This window comes from Geotrypetes seraphini, chromosome 16, assembly GCF_902459505.1.
Source record: "Geotrypetes seraphini chromosome 16, aGeoSer1.1, whole genome shotgun sequence".
Lineage (NCBI taxonomy): Eukaryota > Metazoa > Chordata > Amphibia > Gymnophiona > Dermophiidae > Geotrypetes > Geotrypetes seraphini.
In genome coordinates, this window is record NC_047099.1 from 50536555 (window position 1) to 50562135 (window position 25581).

Sequence of the window (25581 nt, forward strand, 5' to 3'; positions counted from 1 at the left end):
GGTGGGACCGGAAGCAGATGGGTGGGGGGCTGAAGGTAGAATGGGGCGTGGCCAGAGGCGGAACTGGGGGCAGATGGGGCGGGGCTGAAGGTGGAATGGGGCGGGGCCAGAGGCAGAACGGGGCGGGGCTGAAGGCATAATGGGGTGGGACCGGAAGCAGATGGGACGGGGCTGAAGGTAGAATGGGGCGGGGCCAGAGGCGGAAGGAGCGGGACCGCGTTTTTTTTGGGGGCGCGAATAAATCTGGTAACCCTAGAGAAAACCATAATAAAGCAAAAATATAGTAAAAGTAACAAGACAGAAAGAAAACCTCGGCCCGCCCCTCCTATAATAAGAAAAAAAAGCCCGTCACTCACCCCCTCAGCCAGGTGACTCTCCGGCCTTTGCCTCCGCCGCACGTTGACTTCTTTTGACTCACTAGGGCGGGAAGCGCGTGCGCCACAGCCGGGGCCGTGACGTCATCCCGCTGGCGCCCCGGAAGCGCTTCCCCGGAAGCAGCGTCTGGGGGCGGGCGCAGCTGGAAAGTGACCCTGGTGTCCGCGGCGCAGGCGATGGGGGCGCACCTGGTGCGTCGCTACACGGGGCAGCCGGAGCCCGACCCGATCAATCCGCCCACCTTCCCCTCGGAGCTGGGCTTCGGCGAGCGCAAGGAGCGAGGTCAGCCGCTTGTCTGCTTTGCCTAGATTGTAAGCTCTTTGGGGCAGGGACTGTCTCTGCTGCGTTTGGACCTCTGTCTAGTAGCGCTCTAGAAATGATTAGTCTGAACGCTCGGTGACATCACAATGCAGCTGGGTCTTGATGACGTCATAATGCAGCTGTATTATGGTTCCCCCCACCTGAGCACTTTGCATTGATTCTTGTCCAGTTTGCTTGTCTTGTAAGCTCTTTTGAGCAGGGACTGTCTCATCTGTTTTTAACACAGCGCTGCTTATGTCTAGTAGCGCTATAGTAGCAGAAGCTGTCTGAACGCTCCGTGACATCACAATGCAGATGGGTCTTGATGACATCATAATGCAGCTGTATATGGTTCCCCCACCTGAGCACTGTGTATTCATGCACCTTCTTATCCAATTTGTCTTGTCTAAATTGTAAGCTCTTTTCAGCAGGGACTGTCTCATTTGTGTTTTGAGGTATCGCTATAGAAATGATTAGTAGTAGTAGAAGCTGTCTGAATGCTCAGTGACATCACAATGCATCTGGGTCGTACCCAGAATTCTTGATGACATCATAATGCAGCTGTATATGGTTCCCCCACTTGAGTATTGTGTATTGATTCTTGTCCAGTTTGCCTGTCTTGTAAGCTCTTTTGAGCAGGGACTGTCTCATCTGTTTTTAACACAGTACTGCTTATGTCTAGTAGCGCTATAGTAGTAGAAGCTGTCTGAACACTCAGTGACATCACAATGCATCTGGGTCTTGATGACATCATAATGCAGCAGTATATGGAAAAGGGATTGGGACTTCTATACCGCCTTTTTGCAGTTTTACAACCACATTTTGTCACCACTCAAGCACAGGATCTAATATTTATTTACTTATTATACAGCTTATATACTACTCTACTTTGGGATCCTAGGCGGTGTACAAAATGCATCCATAAGTCCCATAATATAAAAGCAATACTTCACCTTTGAAACCCAGCATCACGTAATCTTTTGCTATATGTGACATAGAACAGCCTATTTAGTGTTGTAACCCTGTATTGCAATAATATAAGTATTGCCTTTCTGTGACTGAGATTCACTTTTATTCACTTACTATGACAATATAAATATATTTTGGTTGTGAAAGACTTGTTTAGGATTCTATTGTAGACTCAACCTTTTTGGATTGTTGTGTATATCATATCACACCAACTAATATGCCCATGACATCTTTGTTTCTGTATTTTCCCCTTTCTGCCTAACCAACAAGTTTTCTGACTTAGGCTGTCCATCCATTCCGCCTCCTCGCTTCAGCTCCCCAGTGGACCACATTACTTTATCTACCCATGAGGTATTTAGCTATCCGATGTTTCAGGGGACCATGTAAAAATCCAACAATGTTCATAAAGTTCCTCTTTTGCTTATTTCTCAACCAAGGAAGAAGGTTCCACCTTTGAAAGCTTGTATAAATGTATTTTTAGTCTAAAGTATCACCTTATTTTCCTCTATTTAATTCATTTTCTATCCCTATTTCTAATTATTATCTTATAGTGGACTAAAACGGCAACCACAGTACTTTTCCCATAGAACATGACAGATAAAAGACCAACTGGTCTGTCAGACTGCTAAACTGTACTATCCTTTCCTCTTCCCCAGAAATTCTCCATACTTGTCTCATGCTTTCTTGAATTACTTTCTGTAAAGAGATATGACCATCTCAGTTCAAAGGCAGCTAAAGTAAACAAACAAAAAATGAAGTTTTAATAGATTCCATTAGGCCAATGGTTTGTAATATAACAGTCCAACCCCCCCATCCTTTTGTGTTAACTTAACTTTGACTGCTTATGGCTCTATGACAGTTTGGATCCTTTAGTCACCATTTATTTCCCTTGCTTACGCTCGAGTCTATCTCCTTTTTTTCACCTTTATCCTGTAACCTCTCACGGCAGAACTCCGTCTCTATCATAGCTCCTGTTTTTCACGGCCATGCTTTCTCCTTACAGTGATGGTGGCAACTCAGGAGCAGATGAATGCAGCCCAGCTGCCCTTGGATCAGAGGGATTACTGTGCTCACTACCTCATCAAATTCCTGAAGTGCAAGCGAGACAACTGGCCAAACTTCTTGGCATGTTCACACGAGCGTCACGAGTGGGACTACTGCGAGCACCTAGAGTAAGTATTCAGGACTCCCACAGCTTTGGCTGATCCCATCAATGGGAGACTGTTGCACATCCGAGAGAGCAGTTAGCTTAATGGGTTCTGCTCAGCCTGAGCTGGACGCTATTCCGAAACTTGCAGTGGAGCAGACGCCTGGAGCGCGACAATCATTTGGCTGCCTTGTGTGACTTGGGGTCCAAAGTAGTTTGTGGTCGGCTTTTAGTGTCTAAAACAGTGATTCCCAAACCTGCACTGCGGGAACCCCAGCCAGCCATGTTTACAGGATAGCCTGTGAATATGCCAGAGAATCAATTTCATGCACTCGTTGTGGATATCCTGAAAACCTGACCTAATCTTAAAGTTACTTTTTCCATTTATATTTATGTTTCTTTGGAGGTAGAGCCCTCTCTAATTTACAGTCTCCTTATAGACCAGTGGTCTCAAACTCAAACCCTTTGCAGGGCCACATTTTGGATTTGTAAGTACTTGGAGGGCCGCAGAAAAAAAATAGTTAATGTCTTATTAAAAAAATTACAGTTTTGCATGAGGTAAAACTCTTTATAGTTTATAAATCTTTCCTTTTGTCTGTCTTAATAATAATATTGTCATTTATAGCTAAAGAGACATATGATCAAGAAACTGTTTTATTTTACTTTTGTGATTATGATAAACATACCAAGGGCCTCAAAATAGTACCTAGTGGGCCGTGGGTTTGAGACCACTGTTATAGACCTATCTTCATGTACTGTGGTGGGGTACTATGCATGGTGCTTCAATGGCTATTGTAATAACAACCAGTTCTTGTGAGAGACTTTTCTCTGGTTGGTGCCTGTGTTTGTAATTTGAACTACTGCCTGTCTGGTGGTAGGGTACTGTATTAAGAAAATAAATTGGTAAAGCTCTGTTCTGTTTCTTCATTCACTGTACAATCCCTTTCTTAAATGGTGGTGGGGGTGTATAAAACTTGCACTTCTCTGGCTTAAGCATATTTCTGTTGCCTGAGCCCTACGAGCTAGTAGTTTCAGCAGTGAAGGCGCTGGTTAACAGGCCATTTTTAACAATGTTAGCGTTTCTCCATATGGCTTACCCTCAGGCTACAGCAATGATTGATGCAAGGCAGGGCTGCCCAAGTCCGGTCCTCGAGATCTACTGGCAGGCCAGGTTTTCAGGATATCCACAATGAATATGCATGAGAGACATTTGCCTGCACTGCCTTCTTGGTACGCAAATCTCTCTCTCATGCATATTCATTGTGGATATCCTGAAAACCTGGCCTGCCAGTAGATCTTGAGGACCGGACTTGGGCAGCCCTGATGTAAGGGAACCTCCTCCACTAGTTTAAGAATTCATCAAGAAAGTCACTGCTTAAAGAAGGCTCCATCAGCTAGCTGCAGTTCTCTAATTGAGCTTTCCATTCTAGGCCTTGTGTAGTGACTAGGAATTACTATTACTGATGGTGTCTCTACCAGCTACTTGTGACCTAGATTGGGCTAGAAATCAGTGTTTCTCAAGTCGGTCCTGCAGTACCCCCTTGCCAGACAGGTTTTTAGGATATAGATAATGAATATGCACAGACTTGATTTGCATACGCTGCCTTCATTCTATGCAAATGTCTTTCATGCATATTCATGGTGGGCATCCGGGACTGAGTTGAGAATCACTGGGCTAGATTGATCTGCGGTCTGACTATTCTTATATTCTCTCCTTGCTCTGCAGCTATGTGATGCGTATGAAGGAGTATGAGCGGGAGCGACGCCTGTTAGTGAGGAAGAAGAGATTAGAAGAGAAGGCAGCAGCTTAAAGCTCTCTGGTATGAAACAGGAGCATCCAGCCCTCCTGCCAGCTTTCTATGTAATTATTTCTGTGACATTAAAGAATCTTGCTTACAAAGACAGGTGATTTTGTAATCATGAGTTATCAGGTAATGGAAAATATAAGCACTTGTGAACACAGCCTCCCTCGGGTGGTACAGACTCATCTCCCTGGACCTAAGTTCTAATCCCAGCTGTGCCACTGGGTGTGTACACTTCTCCTTCCGTATTCACTGGGATAGGGGATTAACAGAACCGCAACTAACTTTTTCATGTTATTCGCTGTTTTCTATTAAAAACCATCGTGAATATAGTGAAACCATGAATAACACAGTGGGAGTCCTGGCCTGTTCCTGAAGAAGAGGCAAGACACAGTGAAGAAGGTGCTGGGAATCAGCGATTTCTCTAACCTGATGTAATTTGGGGGGAGGAGCCAGCAAGCTAAAAACCGTGAATTCAGAGGGAGAATTGGATATGCAACTTCGGACAAGTCACTGCTCTTGCTTGTCCTCAGAATTGCTAGTAAAGCACAGAATCTGGTTCTTGTTGGCTCTTAAATGAACTTCAGCTTGGACCTAGTAGGTTAGCCATTTCACATGACAATAAGGGGTAAATAAGTAGCAGACCAGGTGCAAAGGAATGCTACTGCACTCACTCCTTGTCAGTAGTGCCCATCTAGCACTTGGGCAAAGAATTACCTCCATTCAGCCAGGGCTGGAGTAGGTGTAATTGAAATCCCCTCCTGCATGAGCCTTAGGAGTTTCAGGGGAAGGCTGGCTAACGACTGAGGACTTTTGACAGGTGGAGGAGAGCCCTCAGTGGCCAGTTAGGGATGGGGGATATAACCTCATTTACTGAGGCTGTCCTGGTAGACACTGTCTTCCCTCACCAGTGCGAGCAGATGAGGTTTCATTGGCCCCCTGACCCCAGCATCCTTTCTGAACTCACCTTCATTTAGTAAAATACAGTGTTGAGAAGGTACTAAGGTTTCCTTTTATTTCAGCCATCTTTGCCAGAGGTTACCAAAAGCAACCTACAAAGAACATCCAGTATAAAAAAAGAAACAAATCTGTTCCTGGTTCTCTGTCCATAACGATTCCATTGGACACTGGTTACAAAATTAACTTGTATTTTCCAGTTTTGGTACAAATTTTTTACACTGTGGCATCAAAGACTAACATATAAGCAGACAGGATACAAGAGGAGAGAGCAATAATGTATAGACAGTTTCTGGTATGGTTTCAAAACCAAGTAGTACAAGAAAAATGCCCTCCTCCTTAGGGCCACTGCATTTAACAAGAATTAGTTTTCAATCTGCTTTTCATCCCCCCCCCCCCCCCAACAATGCTGTGGCTCAATTTTCACTGGATGGGTGAGGGGAGGAAAAGGACTCCTCACATTAGCTGCCTGGGTTCGATTTTTCCAAACGTTTAAGGCTGAGCCTCTCACCTCATGCTTAATGTCTGGAAAGATTTCAAAAAGGTACCAATGTGAGCTAAGGGATTTCCAGGGCTTCTGTGCACATCTGAAGTCTTACGGGTTTAGTTATACTTTCAGCTTTGAAGGCTCTGGTGAATCAGTTACACTAATTTAGTTAGTGTTTCTACATGTGCCTTTCCCCTCAAGCTACATCAACATTGTCATTCAAACTGTCTCTCACATAAGATTTCAGCTAGCTGCTGTACCACCACAACCCCTCTCTCTGTTCACTTCTCTATTACTCCTTCCTCTAACCTAAAGGCTTCCACAGCTGTTAACACACAGGGCAAATGCTTACCCTGGCACCCAGTATTCCTAATATAACCAAGCCTGCATCAGGTGTACAAGCAGCCCTGAAGAAGCGAGTCCTGCAGGCCAGGAATTATTTAATTGTTGTGCTTAGTAGATACCTGGTGGTCACTCACTCATAGTTGGTGGGGTTTTAGCCGCTAGTTGTCTTGCTCAGTGGCATTTCATATAGCTGCAGCTGACTAGTGAGGAGTCTTGCCTGACTTGGGTACATGCCACAGGATAGAATTCTTTGATTTAAACAAGGGGACAGATGACAGGGAGGAGAAGGGCAGCTATGGAAATAGACCACTTCCATCTCTGCAGCTCCCCTCCCGGTCAGTCAGTCAGTGTCAGCTGCCATCATTACATGTTATGTCCACATACTCTCCTTGCCCCCTACCCCCTGCCCATCTAGCCAGGAGCACTGTCAGAGCAGGAAGGGGATAATAGGGGAGCGCAAGGGCGGATAGTCCCGGAACTCCTTCAGGTAGCTGCGATGCTTTCCTTTTGCCCAGATGGTCATCTGGATGAATCCGACCAGAGTAAATAGAGCCACTGTGGACAGAAAAAGCAGTAAGAACAAAGGTTATACAAGCAGATGAAATCCCCAGATTGAGTCTTACTCTGACTCAGGACGGCTCCACCCATCAGACCAGGGCCACCTAACAGCCCGGTTGTCATGCAGAAGGAGCCGTGGTCATTGCTTAAGAGTGACAGTTACTGGAATGACCGAGTTAGGTCGGTCTGGGAACAGAGAGTGGCCTGGTTCTATCTGACGTCAAAAGGAGTAGCACAAATTGCTGTAAGAACACAAGAGCCGCCTTTCTGGGTCAGACCAATGGCCAATCCAGGTCACTAGTACCTGGCAACATTCCATGCTGCTATGTTAAACATGCATGCAGACGAGAGTTTCCCTCTAATCAAGTACTAAGCTTCAGCACCATCAAAAGCCTTCTAGGAAGATACATCTAGGCTGTTAGCAGGCCACCCCCACCCTGTTGTTTAAGTTTAGCCTTTATTTCCAGGTGTTGATGTACAAAAATGTAGAACTACAAATTAGTATCTTGTGTTAGAAAGAATAGCAGTCATTTAAACCCCACCCCACAAAAAAAAAAGACCATTCAGGATTAGGCCAGGATGTTGAGCTGCTTTAGTAAATGCACATTCAATTCATGGCACCATTCTTGTACCTCTGGCAGTCCAGCCAGCAGCGAGGCACAGCCCAAGTGATTTAACACATCTAAAATTGTTCCCCCGCATCTTTTATCGTGGCTAATATTTACTGCTCCATTTCGCCACCGCAAGCAAACAAGGTGGGAATAGATGGGATAAACAACATTCCTGGCATAGTGCTGTAAAGGGACAGGCATTCCGGGACATTCTGGGAACACAAACAAGGAGCCAAGCATGGTCAGCTCTGAGCTGCAATCACTTGAGAGACACTCACCTGGGAGGCACTGAGTCATGATGGCAAAACCAAGCCAGGATCCCACCTACAAACCAACAAAATCCAAACCACAGTCAGAGGGGCAGGGAGAAGAGGTAGGTCTCTAAAAGAACAGATTGCAGAGGGACCAGGGCCAGAAACACAATCGGAACAAGCTCTGTGGCTCTCGCCTGCATTTTGGTGCTTGTCCTAATATTACATTCACCAAAGGTGGGCATTCGTATACATCGCAAAGAACTGCCTGCAGTGCACGTGTACGGATTCTCACCTCATAAGTATAATTTGGGCAGGAAACCAGTAAGAAGAGCCAGGTGAAAGGATTCTTAGTCGGAAATGGGATCTTTCTGGTCTTTGAGCCTGGCAGAGAGAAGGCAGAAAGCAGCAGTGATTTACGACAGAAAGCCTGTGTCTGACTGGGCTGGAGTTCTAAAAGTTGCATTCACATCTGGAAAGCTCAGCTTAAGCCATTTAATCATTTACCTTTGCTAAATATTACCTGTTACAGCTTCACTACCTGAGGATACCGTGTCCTCCCCTAAAATGAACACAGCTACAGACACTTTGGGCCAATGATGGCAGCACACTGAAACACAGCTGAGGAGAGACATCTGGGAGGTGCTGAAGTCATCTAATATAATAAAATGGTAAGCCGCACATGCGCACTTCCTATGTGTGCGCCGGTTTTCCGTGAGCTGTAGCAACACATGCGCAGCTTACGATTCTTTGAAAGACGCGGCGGTGGCTACTCTCACGATCCCCGCCTGCGTCGGACTTCCGACTCAGGTGGGGATCATGAGAGGAGCCACCGCCGCGTCTTTCAACTAAAAAAAAAAAAAAAGTCAAGACGGATGTCGGCCGCCGTGGCTGTCGGCAGCTGTAGCCTGCCACGGCCGAGCACGGAGATGGGCCGAAGTTTTTTTCAACTTCAGAGTTAGACTGCTGGAGGCTCGGGCTGTTAGGTCCAACACGCGAAAAGAAAACAAAAGAAAATAAAGAAAACGTTGGCCCCCGCCGAAGAAGCGGAAGGTGGAGGAGGGGCGTGAGGAGCCGGAGAGCTGTATGTTAAGTGTATAGCCGAGGAGGTAGCAAGGAGGTGGGGAGAGTGGATTTCCCCTACTTTGATGTCAGGCATCAAGAGTATTGGAGTAAAAGCTTTGGTCCTGTGATCCTCACTTTTTTCCTGGGGCTACTGCTGGACAGGGGGGGAAGCAGGACATAAAGGAGAAGGGCTACTGCTATATGGGGGGAGCAGGGAAAGGGGGGGAGGTGTTGCTGGATAGGGAGGAGGTAAAAATAAGGGAGAAGGGCTGCTAGCACCCATTAATGTAACGGGCTAAACAACTAGTACTCTATAATAGGGTGACATTCAGAGGGTGCTGGTGATGAGTGGCACCCCAATTTTCCTCTAAACTTCCCAACAATTGTAGCTGAGGAACTCACCTTGAACTTAATTACATTTTTAAAAGTCCTACATTTATTAGGTAGACGTTCAACCAAATATCCAACTGCTGAAATGGTTAATCCTAGTCTCCTAGCGATTTCACACTTCCTCTAAATGTCATGCAGTTCAATGGTCTTACAGATTTTTGAGGCGAGATGAATTTTGGGTTCATAGACAAAACCACAGAAGACAAAGGCGCGCGCCGACCACTGGGCGCAAGATGGAGGCGCGCGCCGAAGAAAATTAGTTTTTAGGGGCTCCGACGGGGGGTTTTGTTGGGGAGCCCCCCCACTTTACTTAATACAGATCGCGGCGGCGTTGTGGGGGGTTGTAACCCCACACATTTTACTGGAAACTTAACTTTTTCCCTAAAAACAGGGAAAAAGTGAAGTTTTCAGTAAAATGTGGGGGGGTTACAACCCCTCAAACCCCCCACAACGCGGCGCAATCTGTATAAAGTAAAGTGAGGGGGTTCTCCCCCCACGCCCCCCCGTCGGAGCCCCTGCACTCAATTGTCTGCGCGCGCCTTTGTCCCGGCGCACTTTTGACCTGACACCGAATTCTGAGATATTGTAGCTGGCATTTGTCTGCATCAATCACAGGTAAAGACAGTTTTTCTAGATTGCACTTTAGTTTAGGCAGGGATAAAGAAAAAAAAGTCACTCACCGGCAGGACGCAGGTTCCTGAGCGCAATATGAATGGAGAAGTTTCCCAACTGGCAGAACTGTGGGGAAAGAGGGTAGTAGGGCTTTCAACACACTCTACAATCCACCTACCCTTAAACGAAGCAAACCTTACGCCCTACTCCCAGTCCACAGGCCTTCAATAGGGGAGCAAGATTACCGAACCCAACAAGACTAGCGAGAGCTCAACAGATACCAACCCCCTCTGCGGCAGAGACAGAAATCTGAGCATGTCCTTGCAACCGCCTAACACTCATTTTCAGAATCAGGACCCAAGGCAAACCTCCTCTAGATGTTACACTGTGCCCTTCCCTTTCTTACCAGGAATATGATGAGTGCCAATCTCACTTGCCGATCTCCATACACTGAAAAAAAAAAAAGTGGCATGGTTTCAAAAGCTCATTCCTAGTTATAGCCCGTACAGGAGAAGGCCACGCCACAGAAAGGGTCCTGCTGTTTTGCATAGTTAGAATGGACAGTTATACAGAAATGGCACTTGAAGAGGGAGATGGAAAAACCTCACTCACTTGGTGGCGTGTAGAGCGGGTGGTTGATGTAATACGCCATCCAAGCAGCGAATCCCCAGTAATAGGTACAATTCTAAGAAAAAAGAAGAAAGGATTTTTGGTTATTTCATGCACCGGGAAAGTGAGGTATCCTCAGGGTCATTTGCTGCAAGGGAATTAATGGTGGTGGCATTTTGTCATTGTAACCCGAGTTCAACTTCAAGCACAGGTAGAAAGCCCTTGCGTGTCTTACCTTGAATATGTTACGCAGTGGCATGGTACCGTGTGAGAAACGATGGACAAACAGCGTCTCCAGCAGGCGCTTCACATAATGGAAGGAGTGGCAGATGCATGCTAGGCTGGAAGAGCATCAACAGGGGGAGCTGGTGAGAAAAACAATATAACTTGGAAACACGAGTGGGGGAGGGATTGAGGGGGGCAAAAGGAAGGATAACATATATAGAACAGTTTCAAATAGAAATAGCTACATAAATTTTAATAAATCAATCGAACTCTGTTTTCGTTCATGGGCAATGCAAGTGGGGGGAAGGCTGGAACTGGGATCTGTAATACACATCCCCCTCTGTATTCGCGGGGGTTAGGGGCAGAGCTGGCCTGCGAATATTAAAAAAACGCAAATAATATTCGAGCCAGTTCTGCCCCTAATCCCTGCTTCTCCCGGCTATTTTAAACCCTGAAAGCCCCCCTTTAAGCCTTACCTGGTGGTCTAGCGGGTTTTCAGGCAGGAGCGATCTTCCCATGCTCCTGCCCTGTGCAAATCGCTCACAGGAAATGGCTGTCTTGAGCTCCTGTACTTTCGAGCCACTTCCTGTGAGCGATCTGCACTGGGCAGGAGCATGGGAAGATCGCTCCTGCCTGAAAACCCGCTAGACCACCAGGTAAGGCTTAAGGGGGAGCTTACAGGGCTTAATAGCCTGAAAGATTAAAATGATTTTTTTGTTTTAAAACCGTGAATCCATAGATATGGAATTTGCGAATACGGAGGGGGAAGTGTAAACTCACAGGCGCACTCCATCCTGGTTTAAAACAAACCCTGTCACCTTCCCAGGATTGCCAGCAGTTCTGAACAGCCGATGTTCTTAAACAGCCGATGTTCTTATGACATCATAAAATATGGACCAATCCAGTATGATGTCATTTACAGAGGCTTCAGAGGAGCAGCCTGAAGACTTTCAAGAGTTTACAGGATTTGATTTGCAACTTTTATTGTGTGCTTCAGAAATATTACAATTATAATTAAGTCATTTATATTCTGCAATACATAATAATTAGTTCATAGCAGATAACATCGCAAAGAAGTGAGATTAATAAATCTAGGATGTATGTATGATAAACCAGTTTACAATACAGATGGACATTATCCTGTTATCTACAAAAATTATATTTTTGAAACAGAAAAGTTTTAAGCACCATTCTAAATGCATTACAATTTGCTATAGATTGTATTGAGTTGGAAAAGTCAACCAGATAGAAGATAAGAAAATTAAGTAGTAAACAGCTTTTTTGAAATAATCCCCGGGGACTAGGGAAATGCAGTAACAACGCATCTCGAACATTATATAAATACTAAACAACTCATAAATCGGAGAGACAGCACAGTTTAAACATGACTGGCTTCCAATATAAGAAGGTTTAATCCTATCTCAACTGAACCACTGAGTTTGGAACCATTTGTATTCTGAAGTAAATTCTTAGAACCTCCAAGATAAACCATATTACAGTAGTCTAATTGCTTAAAATGAATGACTGAATTGATCTTGTCAAACTCCCGGTAGAGTTACACAATTTTCTTGCGATTCTCTGGCCTTTGACGAATCAAAGGGGCATAGACAGCAGAATGGGATGGGTCACTAGGACCGCAGCTCAACCACTGTTTTACTCCATACAGCTAGAGAGCTTGCAGGACTGGGCCAGCATTTGGTTTGTCCCCCACCGTCCCCTCTGTTTGACTATCTTGTTTTTTACATTATATTGATTGACTTCTATTCCACCGTCTAGGTGAATTACAATAAGAGAACAAGTGGCTTCTTTTAGTCATCATTCCACTGTACTAATCAAGATTGAGATTCCCTCTGGCCAAATATACCTACACCCTCCCTTCTCTCACAGCCTGTGCCTCCATGAACAGATACTTACTGTACCACCGAGTGCTTGCTTGATATGAAGTCATATTTTGGGCCATAGATGAACGGAACTCGAAAGTAGAAGAGCAAATATATAAGTAAAGGCCCTGCATACTCCGTCAGGAAAACCTGCAAGAAGGGTTGGGGACGGGACACAGACCATCAGTGATAATTCTCAAGCAGAGGGAGTTACATCGTTACATTTAAGTCTCACTGGCGATCATATGTGCCTACCGTCACCCAGCTGATCTGTGCGCCCAGATCTCGAAAGTAGAACGTGGCAGTGGTCCCCACTGGTAGATTCTGCAGGATATCCTCATCCTTCAGAGATTTGCCCTCTGGAAGAAGAGAGAAGATGGGCTCAGCTGGCTGTGGTGCAGTCTAGTACTCCAGCAAAGCATCCTGAGGTGGGTCTGTCACAATGCTCAGCTTTAAGGTATGGAGGAAAAAAAAAAAAAGACTACCCTGCAGCTCACGTCACACAACCAACAGGAACTTTGCAACGTCAGCATGATAGACGTGTGCTACACTTTCAAGGAGACCGATTACTCTGTACTGTAACTGGAAAAAAAATTAAGAGAACAAATACTGACAGGGCATCAAGGAAAGTTTTATTAAAAACAATTCCGGGTTTAACAGAAGGACCCAACACGGTCCATGTTTTGGCAGATTATGCCTTCCTCAGAGGTCCTTACGAGTGGCACGCAAGAGACTTACTCATTTAAATAAACAATCTTTTGCCTTTTTTTTTCCTCTATGGCACCATTTTGTTATACTTGGACCTTGTTTTTAAGAAAAGCAATTTCTATTTTCGACTAGGAACCAATATACAATTCAGATATTCCAAACGCTAATCCCCCCGTTTCCCCCCCCCAGATGGACCTTGTTTTTAATAAAACTTTTCTTCATCCAGATATCCTGTCAGTATCCCATTGTTGGTTCTCGCTTGATTCATTTGACGTGGGATCCACTTGGTCCTTTTTGTGATTTATTTTTTTTTTTTAAACCCACAAATGCTCCTTTGGAGATTTCCAGCTTAAAATCAGTCTAGTGCTAAGCCTTCTCTTGGCAGTCCCCAACCCCTGGCTCGCTAGATGAGAAATATAGACAGCAATTCCTTCCAGCAACGGGCATAAGTGTATTCAAAATCCAGCCAGTGGATGGCGCTGTTGAACAAAAGCTTGGATGCCCTTCCCCTGGGAACTGAGTGCCTCTCGTGCAGCATTCCCAACCTAGCTGAGGAATTAAATCTAGGTAGGGGGGAAATATAAACGTTTTTATTAGAAGTACTCCCAAGAACACAGAGATATGGCCGTGTCAGGGGCAAACCAGTGAAAGGCATATTAGAAACACCAGAGCTGCAAATACCACCGATTCTTTATTGTTTTAAAATCAGTTGTATTTGCAGCATTGGTGTTTCTAATATGCCTTTCGCCAACTAATTTGCTCCCGACGCAGCTCTATAGGCAAAACGTGGCCATATTGGACACATCTTTGTGTTCTTGAGAGTCCTTCTAATAAAGATTTTATATTTAGATTTTGTCTGGTCTGTTGCTTTGTTTTCCTCCACTGTTGATCTAGTGCAGGGGTGTCAAAGTCCCTTCCTTGAGGGCCGCAATCCAGTCGGGTTTTCAGGATTTCCCCAATGAATATGCACGAGATCTATTAGCGTACAATGAAAGCAGTGCATGCAAATAGATCTCATGCATATTCATTGGAGAAATCCTGAAAACCCGACTGGATTGCGGCCCTCGAGGAGGGACTATGACACCCCGATCTAGTGGACCGGCTGCATTCTTGTTTTCATCTAGGTCTCCATGCTAATAGGGCACTTTACAAATGTATTTTTTAAATCATTCAGCAGCACCAAACCCCTGACCACCTACTAAGGACAGACTGTGCACGCTGCTAGACTGTTCACGTGCACTAGCTGTCATCAGCATACTGTCATTGTTCCAATTTTAACTTTGTTCTAGTTCCCCCCTCCACACACACACACGTAATGTATGTGTGTGTGTGGGGGGGGGGGGGAGTAGAGAGGACAAATCAAAGCTTGAGAATTCTGTTCTTTAAATAAGAGAGAACTCACACTCCCTGTAACACTCATCTAGGATTCTGGCAACACATAGACGAGCGGGAAGGGGGATGGAAGGACCTCAGGTTAAAAAGGCAGTTAAGCGCAAAGCCTTTTCCTCTTGTACTGAAATGGAGTAAACTGGAGAAGTCACTGCCAGCTGGGAGCTCAGCAGCTCTGGACTCGGTGACTCTTGCAGAACGACATGCAGATGTCCAAAATAAAACAAGTCTTCCTGTGATTGAGTTGAACCAGCAGCAAAATAAAAATCCAGGGGTGGGAGAAAAACTTACAAAAAGTTGACAGCCCTCCAGTTTGAAGAGAAGGAAGAGCAACTGGCTGAGGACCACAGAGATCAGGGTTCAGATCCCACCCGCCCTTCTTACTTCTCCCTGCAGTGCCTCAAGCACAAACGTAGATTGTAGGCCCTCTGGGGACAGGGAAATACCTGCTACACCCGACTGTAACTTGCCTTGAATAGCAGACTTTTGTAATGAATAATAACATTTTCCCAAAGTAAAACATTTGTTAGGAAGGGATGTGGGTGGGTATTATTTTATTCATCTCATAATATATATGAATTTCTCAATATTTTTGCTGTATTAGGTTGGTATTTCTGCAATGGGTGGGGAGGGGTTGGGAAGGTTTTTTTATTTTAGATTAATATTAATTGTTTTACATATTTGATGTATTACATAATATTCAAAATATTACAGAATATGATTATAGAATGATATGTTGTATTTTAAATGTTATATTAAGGAAAATCAAGTGTATATTTCTAAGATCATATGTCTTTTTCTGTTACACTTGTTGTAATATGTAAAAATGAATAAAAAATTTAAAAACAAAAAAAGAATTTGCACTGGAAAGGCGGACGCAAAGTACTCGAGAGAGAGATTTGAACAGCAGGCAAAAAGGGAATGGAAAAATTGATGATCTGCATCATACAGAAACTATTGCAGATGCCAAAATTTGAACGGAACTTTTTAACTTCTCTAATATAATGAACACATGCAGGTACTTTTCTGCTTGCATTGCACTCCAGCTGATGCATTTCTGAGCTGCCTTGCGATTGCCTCATCCTTAAAACAGGAAACACACGCCACAGGGTATCCAGCGGTGGCACTCCAGAACACACACAAAGAAGTTCTAGTGCTAGATATTTGACTCGGCCTGTGAAACACGGTGGATACACCTGCATATAAGTTCTTATAACAGAAGCAGATCCTGTTAACTCTGCTTTCACTTGGTACCCAAGACGCACTTATGTTTCTAGTGTATCTGACAGTAATCCCACCACTGCCCCCTCAGTTCACACCAGCTGCCCCCTCATCCATCAGCATGTAGCTAGGCCCAGGAGGACAGTGTACTGGCTGACGAGCAGCACTGGAAAAGGTCAGAGCTTTCCCCCTGGATGCCAGGAGAGCCGAGCTCCTGTTTTCTTGTGCATGCTGTAATTTCAGAGACACATGCTGCCAGATTCTGTGGGGAATTTCACAAGTGCAAATATTTAGAGCACCGACTTCCTATCTGTGTGGATAATTTTGCTTGTGCCTCAAACACTTAAGTTGTCTTGCACAATGCTATTTGCTCCACTGCAGATGCAGCCAGATGCAGCCAGAACGATCCCATCCTGTCTTTTATATCCACTGCTCCTCCCACCCCATGTCTCGTTTTCTGACTTTTCACAGAAGTTTCTCAGGTGCCTCCAAAGGCTGTGACGGGGTCACAGGCTCCCTGTACCCTCCTCCTCCAGTTACAAAGCTGAATCCTCAAAGGGAGGATCAGTACCGATAGCATCTCTGCTCAGGAGCAGTTACAGAATGCCACATCCATGGAGACGACGCTTACTTGGATCGAGCCGGAGAGACTGCCGGGCTGCGTACCACTGTGGATCTGAAACAAGAAAGATACGGGCATGAGTGTTGGTATTCTCCTAGCAGACCCGTGGCTCCTATCCTATCTTCGTGATCTCATATCCAGGATTTCCACAATTGGTATACATGAAATAAATGTGCATACTTCAGTCTCTAATGGAGGCAAAAATATTTGTTACATTTCAATATGATTATTCTAAAAACTTAACTGCTGACGGTCATGGTACCTACGAGATTTAGTAAACAGGTTCTTGATCTCTGCGATTGTTGCATTAGGCTCCACCTGTCAGAGAAAGAAACATACAGTTAAATCCAAAACACACTCCACTGTATCAGCTTCCCCGCAAAAGGGACCAGAGATGGGTGAATAATTTAGTAGAGCCTCTCTGTTCAAGATAACTAGCTCACAAAGTTAATCACCCCCTTTTTCCCCCAACTCCAGCCCTCACTCCTCTCAGCTGGATCCGACTCTACCCGGTTCCCAATTGCCCCACCTACCAGCTTCCCGCCACCGTATTTTAAAATCTCCGGGCAGCCAGAGGCGAAACAAAGCCAGCCACCCGCCATCTGCCTACCTCGGAAGTATTCTTTCTGCAGCATTCTGCATAGGCAGAACGCTGCAGAAAGAACACTTCCGGGGCAGGCAGATGCTGGAAGGCTGGCTTTGTTGCGCCTCCGACTGCCTAAAGATTTTAAAATACAGCAGTGGGAAGCTGGAAGGTGGGTTAATCGGGAACGAAGCCTGCTGTCTGCCAGTGCCCTGGAAGTGTTCTTTCTGCAGCATTCTACACAGGCTGCAGAAAAAACACTTCCGGGGCAGGCAGACAGACAGCAGGTTTCGTTGTGCTGCAGGCTGCCCAAAATTTTTAAAATACAGCGGCAGGGAGCTGGTAAGTGGGGAATCTGGAACCGGAGAGAGGTCAGATCCAGCTGAGAGGAGTGGGGGCTGGGGTTGGCTTGGCTTTGACGGAGGGGGCGGACAGGAAGGAGGGATCTGCAGTGACTTAGGCGGAGACGAGCAGGCACGTACCCCGTTGAGAAACACTGCTCTATACAATGCAGATTCATTATTTTCGACTCCAATGTTCACAGTATATGGGGGTCTATAGCATATTTATTAATACTGATATCTCTCCCATTTAATTAACAATAATTCACTTATCCCCACAGATGGGCCATTTAACAGCCCGGGCCCAGCAGCAGGTCATACTTGCTGTCGAGCGGACACATTTCAGTCCCCACCGGCAGATGGAGTTTGCTGTGGTTGGAAAACCAGTGTCCACTTCCAGGGCAGCTGATCAAGTCCTGGCCTAAGTGATACAAATCTGTCAAGAAGGATTTGGAGGTGTGAAGAGATGTCCTAGACACCAGCCTATGGTATCAGGCCAGGAAAGGGATAGAGAGACGGGCTGCATGACACAGAGCCCTATATCTAGCTCTGCTTCATCTGTACTAAAAGAATTAGAAACCTTCAAAATCACAGCTGGACAAATCTCAAATGCCAGTTTGTCATAGCATTTAAAATAAAATGACATCTACTGATGCCTCCACTATCTGGCCTACCTCCACCTCCGATCCTCTTCCTATCCACTCCGAACACCAGGAGAGCACTTTTTGTCTCCTGGCAGCTGCTGCTTCTGTCACTGGTCAGACTGCAGATTTGACACTCTGCGCCTTCCACAGCAGGGCAAGCCTAGATATCTACAGGCAAGCCATTTTGCAAAATGTGGGTGCAGGAGTGAGAGGGCATTACTCCTACCTCCCAGTATGCTGGTGGGTAGGTAAGGATCTACTAGACCACCACCGAGTTTATGCTTTAGGGCAGGGGTGTCCAACCTTTTGGCTTCAAAAAATGTTTCTGGGGGCCACACAAATGCGAAAATGTTGCAGCAAGACAGAGGAGGGAGCCGGCAAGATGGTAAACACCCAGGGGCAGCAGAGGAAAACACTGCATTGTCCTCGACCGGGGCCACACAAAATCCTTCACGGGGCCGCAGGTTGGACACCCCTGCTTTAGGGGGAGGAGGTAGTACACCAAGGATTTGGGGAGACTGGTTGGGGAGGAGAGTGGACCTGCGGTCCAGTTGGATTTTTTTCCTAATCTCTTCCTTCATGAATGCCCATTCATGCACCGACAGGAACAGCTGCATATTTTTCCGACAGTGCTTGCCTTAACACAGCAGTGCTTTTGTCCTATTTCCTTACTCTACTGAGCAGTTAAAAAAGTGCGTTAGCTTTGCATTAGAAAGCAAAGGTCAGTGCACAGCTCTAATGTAAACTTTCTGCTCCCTCCAGTCCTTTGGGTGCAGTCCCTCCTGCTCACCGTGAAGTTTCATTCCATGTCTAAAGTCACCAAGGCCGCTTCCAGATTTACAGGTTCTCTGGTGTTGAGTTGAGCTGCCTCTGCAGAAAAGGATCTGCAGACAGTACTGGCAATTAAAGCAGGGGGGGGGGTAAAATCCATCATCACGCCCACCCAAACACATAAGGGACACGACCGGGGGGGGGGGGGGGAGAAGGGGAGAGATATCATAGACTAGGTTTTCAGGATATCCACAATGACCACACATGAGAAAGATTTGCATGCGTTGGCATCATTATATGAAGAGGGCTTCAGAAAATATTTCTTCCCAGAAAGAGTCAAGAATGCAAGGAATGATCTCTTGGGGAGAATGTGTAAGCAAAACACTAATGGAATTCAAGATGGCAAAAGAGGATCCCTAGCTGCAGGGAGGTGAAAGCAAAGCCAGAGTCTTGGTCGCATCTGTGTGGCATATTACAAGAAGTCTATGCTCATAAGTTTTGAAAAAGGTCTCTCCAAGCTGGGGTGGGAGGGGGGTGGTATGTGCAAGAGTTGCTGAAGAGATTTCGGCAGTTGGAACCCAAGCACAGTACAGGGTAAAGCTTTGGATTCTTGCCCAGAAATAGCTAAGAAGAAAAAATTAAAATTGAATCAGGTTGGGCAGACTGGATGGACCATTCGGGTCTTTATCTGCCGTCATCTACTATGTTACTATGTTAAGAGGCAGTGCACAGTCAGGGGTGTCAAACTCTATCACATTAAGGGGCCAAAATCCAAAACACAGGCTAAGTCGCGGGCCAGACTCCGCCCAATCTCCGCCCCAGACCCCGCCCCCATAATAATACTAATTATAACACCATTTTTTTCATTCATTTTTCATATATACACACAATATAATCTTATTAACACATAATGGTAATGGTTAACCACAAAATTAAACTACACAAAACATACTGTATGCTTCCCAACATTCATTCCTACCAGAACACAGATAACCCCTATGCAAATATGGGACCAAACACTAAAAGTACTAATATATTTAAAAAAAACACCCTAAGATTCAAGTACAACCCCCAGAGAAAAAGAAACAAATGCATTTCTTCCTGAGCAGTGCAAAAGATAGACAGCAGATTAAAATGCTCAAAATTGACACAATTCAAACACTAACTTGAAAATAAAATCATTCCCCTACCTTTTCCTCCCTCCCTCCATGCCGGGCCTCCTTCCGTCTAACCTTCTGGCTGACTCCAACCTGGCCGTTTTATGCAGCCCGCGGTCCGATGCACCCCAGTGTCATCTTGTGGCCGGCTCCCTCCTCACAGCCGTCCTGCATCTGAACCGGAAGCTTTCTCTCTGACGTCGCAACATCAGAGGGAATGCTTCTGGATGAGGTGTGGGACACGCAAGGAGCCACTGCACGCGGCTCCGTGCACATTACAGCTCTGAGGAGGAGGGAGCCAGCCACAAGGTAAAACTGGTGGCATCGGATGTGGGTCGCATAAAATGACCAGGCGGGCCGGATTTGCCCCTTGGGCCTTGAGTTTCACACCTGTGGTCTAGAGTATGACATGGGGACAGAATTTGTCACCATCTTCATGGATAACCGCAGGAAACCATCCCGTGTCATTCTTTAGCGTCTATCTCAACCTCAGTCCTTCTATTCCAGCATTCTTCAATGCAAGGCTTGAGGGTCAGTGGCTGGAAACCATCCCATGTCATTCTTTAGCGTCTCTCTCAACCTCAGTCCTTCTATACCAGCATTCTTCAATGCAAGGCTTGAGGGTCAGTGGCTGGAAACCATCCCGTGTCATTCTTTAGCGTCTCTCTCAACCTCAGTCCTTCTATACCAGCATTCTTCAATGCAAGGCTTGAGGGTCAGTGGCTGGAAACCATCCCGTGTCATTCTTTAGCGTCTCTCTCAACCTCAGTCCTTCTATACCAGCATTCTTCAATGCAAGGCTTGAGGGTCAGTGGCTGGAAACCATCCCGTGTCATTCTTTAGCGTCTCTCTCTATCTCAATCCTTCCACACCAGCATTCTTCAACGCAAGGCTTGAGGATCAGTGGTTGGGCCCATTCATACTCTTCCCTCTCTCCTTAAAGAATGAGACGGGGATGGTTTCCCACAGTTAACCACGGGGATGGGGACAAATTCTGTCCCCGTGTCACACTGTACATAGCTCCTGAAAATGGAGGGTTTCTGCCATCGCTTACTAGTGACACCTGGTAGCCAGACTCAAGGGCTGCACTGGCTGGGTTCTGGAGGGTGATAGACTTTGTGGCCTGTGGCCAAGGACAGTCCCTGTGCTAGCTGGCTGAGTTGGAAGAGGGAAAACTCCAGGTACTTGAAAGGCAGGCTCATGGCAAAGGCTGCCTCCAACTAAGCTAGAAGCAACAAACAGGAAGAGGAAAACTGCTGCACTCAAGAAACCCCATGAATCAGAACACAATCTTTTTCCCAAGCATGTATAAAGTACAAGAAAAACTGGTGAAGAGAGAGAGAGAGAATAAGACAAGGGGAATTAAAGCCACTGAGATCCAGAAGTCAAAACCTTCTTTCACCTGAACTCTGAGTTGCGACCTCACCTGGAGTATTGCGTTCAATTCTGGTCTCCTTATCTCAAGAAAGATATAGCGGCACTAGAAAAGGTTCAAAGAAGAGCGACCAAGATGGTAAAGGGGATGGAACTCCTCTCGTCTGAGGAAAGACTAAAAAGGTTAGGGCTCTTCAGCTTAGCAAAGAGATGGCTGAAGGGAGATATGATTGAAGTCTACAAAATCCTGAGTGGATTAGAACGGGTACAAGTGGATCGATTTTTCACTCTGCCAGAAATTACAAAGACTAGGAGACACTTGATGAAGTTACAGGGAAATACTTTTAAAACCAATAGGAGGAAATAAATTTTCACTCGGAGAATAGTTAAGCTCTGGAACGCATTGCCAGAGGTTGTGGTAAGAGCGGATAGCATAGTTGGTTTTAAGAAAGGTTTGGACAAATTCCTGGAGGAAAAATCCATAGTCTGTTATTAAGACATGGGGGAAGCATGGATTGGTAGCATGGAATGGGTTTTGGCCAGGTACTAGTGACTTGGATTTTGCCACCGTGGCTATTGGATTTGATGGGCCTTGGTCTGACCCAGTAAGGCTATTTTTATGTTCTTATATCGTGAAATAGTTCACAAACATAAGAAGTTGCCTCCGCTGAGTCAGACCAGAGGTCCATCCTGTCCAGCGGTCCGCTCCCGCGGCGGCCCCTCAGGCCTAATTGCCTGAACAGTGTCCCTGACTAATTTTGTAACTGCCACTAATCCTCTAATCCTATCCCTATTACCTACCTCTACTCCTATCTGTACCCCTCAATCCCTTTGTCCTCCAGGTACCTGTCCAGACCTTCTTTGAATCCCTGTAGCGTGCTTCTGCTTATCACATCCTCCGGTAGCGCGTTCCATGTATCCACCACCCTCTGGGTGAAAAAGAACTTCCTGGCGTTTGCTCTAAACCTTTCCCCTTTCAATTTCTCTGAGTGTCCTCTTGTACTTGTGGTTCCCCATAATTTGAAAAATCTGTCCCTGTCTACTCTTTCTATGCCCTTCATGATCTTGAAGGTTTCTATCATGTCTCCTCTAAGCCTCCGCTTTTCCAGGGAGAAAAGCCCCAGCTTCTTCAGTCTGTCAGTATATGAGAGGTCTTCCATACCCTTTATTAGCTTAGTTGCTCTTCTCTGGACTCTCTTGAGTACCGCCATGTCCTTCTTGAGGTACGGCGACCAGTACTGAACACAGTACTCCAGGTGCGGGCGCACCATTGCACGATACAGTGGCAGGATGACTTCCTTTGTCCTGGTCGTAATACCCTTCTTAATGATACCCAACATTCTGTTTGCCTTCCTTGAGGCAACGCCTTTAATGATGTGTCTACCATCACTCCCAGGACTCTTTCAAGGTTACTCACCCCTAGCGGTGATCCCCCCATTTTGTAAGTGAACATCGGGTTCTTTTTCCCTACATGCATGACCTTGCATTTCCCTATGTTGAAGCTCATTTGCCACTTTTTGGCCCATTCTTCCAGCGCTGTCAGATCTTTTTGGAGATTTATGCAGTCCTCCTTGTTTTCAACCCTGCTGTATAGTTTGGTGTCATCCGCAAATTTAATAACCTCACATTTGGTTCCTGCCTCCAGGTCGTTAATAAATATATTGAACAGGAGCGGTCCCAGCACCGACCCCTGCGGAACTCCGCTCGTGACCCATTGCCAGTCTGAGTAATGGCCCTTTATTCCAACCCTCTGTTTCCTGTCCGCCAGCCAGTTTTTGATCCATCGGTGGACCTTCCCTTGCACCTCGTGGTTCCATAGCTTCCTTAGCAGCCTTTCATGTGGTACCTTGTCAAAGGCTTTTTGGAAGTCAAGGTAAATGATGTCTATTGATTCCCCTTTATCCACCTGGCTGTTTACCCCCTCAAAGAAGTATAATAAGTTAGTGAGGCATGACCTGCCCTTGCAGAAGCCATGCTGGCTCGGCTTTAGCTCCGCAGTGTTTTCGATGTGTTCCCAGAGAGTGGTAGAAAACTGAACGCTCTTCCGGAGGCTGTTATAGGGGAAAACACCCTCCAGGGATTCAAGTTCCTGCTGAACAAAGACGTACGCTGATAGGGCTAGTCTCAGTTAGGGTGCTGGTCTTTGACCAGAGGGCCGCTGCGTGAGCGGACTGCTGGGCATGATGGACCACTGATCTGACCTAGCAGCGGCAACTCTTATGTTCTTATAACTCGGTTGCGTTATGGATGAGTTTTATGCTTTTGTTTCTCCTGCCTGTGAATGGAACACGACCCTGATCTACAACTTTTAAGAAATGCAACCGTGTGGTTTTGTGCCCTCGTTCACATTACCACATTTAGTTGGGTCTTTTAAAAAAGAATCAGAGACATTTTTAAGTCTGCATTTGGATCTACCAATGAATTATGATTTTTTTTACATTGATGAGATTTTGAGGTTTGCATGGGTTTATTTTTATTGTTGTTTTACTATGTTTGCTGAGTTGCACACTGCCAAGGATTGTAGATTGTGTGGTTTTTATACTTTAAAAAACAAACAAACAGGTAAATTAAATAAATAGCACTGTCAACACGAACAGTCTACTTGGCATCGTTACATCCCATAGTAGTACAAATGTGGTCTCGGATATTTAAAGCAGGTCCTTTCTTTCAGAAACCACCACATATGACCTATTAATCTGGGCTTGGGAATGGCTTTCCTTTGAGAGGCAGAAGGAAATCTATCTACTCTCTAGATCAGGGGTCTCAAAGTCCCTCCTTGAGGGCCGCAATCCAGTCGGGTTTTCAGGATTTCCCCAATGAATCTGCATGAGATCTATGTGCATGCACTGCTTTTAATGCATATTCATTGGGGAAATCCTGAAAACCCGATTGGATTGCGGCCCTCAAGGAGGGACTTTGAGATCCCTGCTCTAGATAAACATTGGCGTCTGTGGGTTAGAGGGAGATGGGTAAGGGTCACTGTCTTATTGGGAAAACCCTGGGTGCTGCACCTGTAGCCTAGAATGGGAGGTGAGAAATGAGTTTACAGGGCTGGGTATTATTATTTACATAAAATACGTTATGTTTCTTATAATGATGATGTTTTAATAAAGAGACTTAAAGAATACTAGTATCTGCCCCAAATACAGCAAGAGCACATGCTTAGAAAGGACACGGGATGATGCCAGTTTGATGCACAGCTGAAAATGCCACAGCAGAATGCCAGAAAGTATATACTCCAAGCTCATATTAGGAACTGGCTAGGGCAGGGGTAGGCAATTCTGGTCCTCGAGAGCCGGAGCCAGGCCAGGTTTTCAGGATATCCACAATAAATATGCATGAGATAGATTTGCATCTCAAGGAGGAAGTGCATGCAAATCCATCTCATACATATTCATTGTGGAGATCCTGAAAATCCGACTGGATTGCAGCCCTCGAAGAGGGACTTTGACACCCCTGCCCTAGACTCCCTAAGACCAGGGGTAGGCAATTCCGGTCCTTGAGAGCTGGAGCCAGGCCAGATTTTCAGGATATCCACAATAAATTTGCATGAGATAGATTTGCATCTCAAGGAGGCAGTGCATGCAAATCCATCTCATACATATTCATTGTGGATATCCTGAAAACCTGATCTGGCTCCGGCTCTCGAGGACTGGAATTGCCCACCCCTGGGCTAGAAGGAGGAAAGGCAGATCACAAGAGGATGAAGAGGCCAGAGGCCACCATGATGGAACCAGATACCCGACACAGCAGGGGAGTTGGGCATGGGTGAGATGGACAGCAGTGTGGGAATCACTCCTCCTGCACTGTACTCAACGATAAAGAGGCGTTTCTGGATCCTAGAAGCCTCTTTATACGCCAAGCCATCCAGCTCCAGAAGGATATGAAGCTGGTCCTGGTTTTAATACCCCCAACCATGTTCTGGTATCTGCAATGCTGCAGTTGAAAGCAAGATTACAGATCCAACAATATACAAGCACAAACTCAAACCTCAGATCTCACTCCGGGATTCTAATTTTATTTTTTAAACCTGGCTGTGGTAGCTCTTGCACAGACCTCAAAATAAACTGTGTAGTATCCAGAGATGGAGTCCTTCCAAAACTCCTGCCCCACTATCCGACCGTGAAGCCCCATTATGCTTTTTTTTATATAGAAATCTTTTTTATTAAAGGAAAAAGTGCCAATGAA

General features: G+C 45.7%; 2 protein-coding genes across 3 annotated transcripts in view; one reads left to right on the forward strand and one right to left on the reverse strand.

Moving 5' to 3' along the window:
• The first annotated feature begins 470 nt into the window (after positions 1 to 470).
• On the forward strand, positions 471 to 4695 carry NDUFB7 (NADH:ubiquinone oxidoreductase subunit B7). The gene is made up of 3 exons (XM_033924392.1): positions 471 to 657; positions 2648 to 2816; positions 4518 to 4695. Exons 1-3 carry the CDS (start codon positions 552 to 554, stop codon positions 4600 to 4602), a joined length of 360 nt encoding a protein of 119 aa, XP_033780283.1. The 5' UTR covers positions 471 to 551; the 3' UTR covers positions 4603 to 4695.
• An 887-nt stretch (positions 4696 to 5582) lies between these two features.
• The window catches only part of TECR (trans-2,3-enoyl-CoA reductase), a 35355-nt gene continuing 15356 nt past the window's right edge, over positions 5583 to 25581 (reverse strand). For both annotated transcript variants that reach the window (XM_033924391.1, XM_033924390.1), the window contains 11 exons: positions 16790 to 16841; positions 16533 to 16577; positions 12839 to 12942; positions 12618 to 12733; positions 10714 to 10819; positions 10482 to 10554; positions 10276 to 10319; positions 9938 to 9995; positions 8098 to 8186; positions 7830 to 7875; positions 5583 to 6937 (listed from right to left, as the gene is read on the reverse strand). In XM_033924391.1, the coding sequence (XP_033780282.1) occupies positions 6810 to 6937; positions 7830 to 7875; positions 8098 to 8186; positions 9938 to 9995; positions 10276 to 10319; positions 10482 to 10554; positions 10714 to 10819; positions 12618 to 12733; positions 12839 to 12942; positions 16533 to 16577; positions 16790 to 16841 (861 nt within the window). In that variant the 3' untranslated portion in view covers positions 5583 to 6809. The remainder of the gene's footprint in view (positions 6938 to 7829; positions 7876 to 8097; positions 8187 to 9937; positions 9996 to 10275; positions 10320 to 10481; positions 10555 to 10713; positions 10820 to 12617; positions 12734 to 12838; positions 12943 to 16532; positions 16578 to 16789; positions 16842 to 25581) is intronic.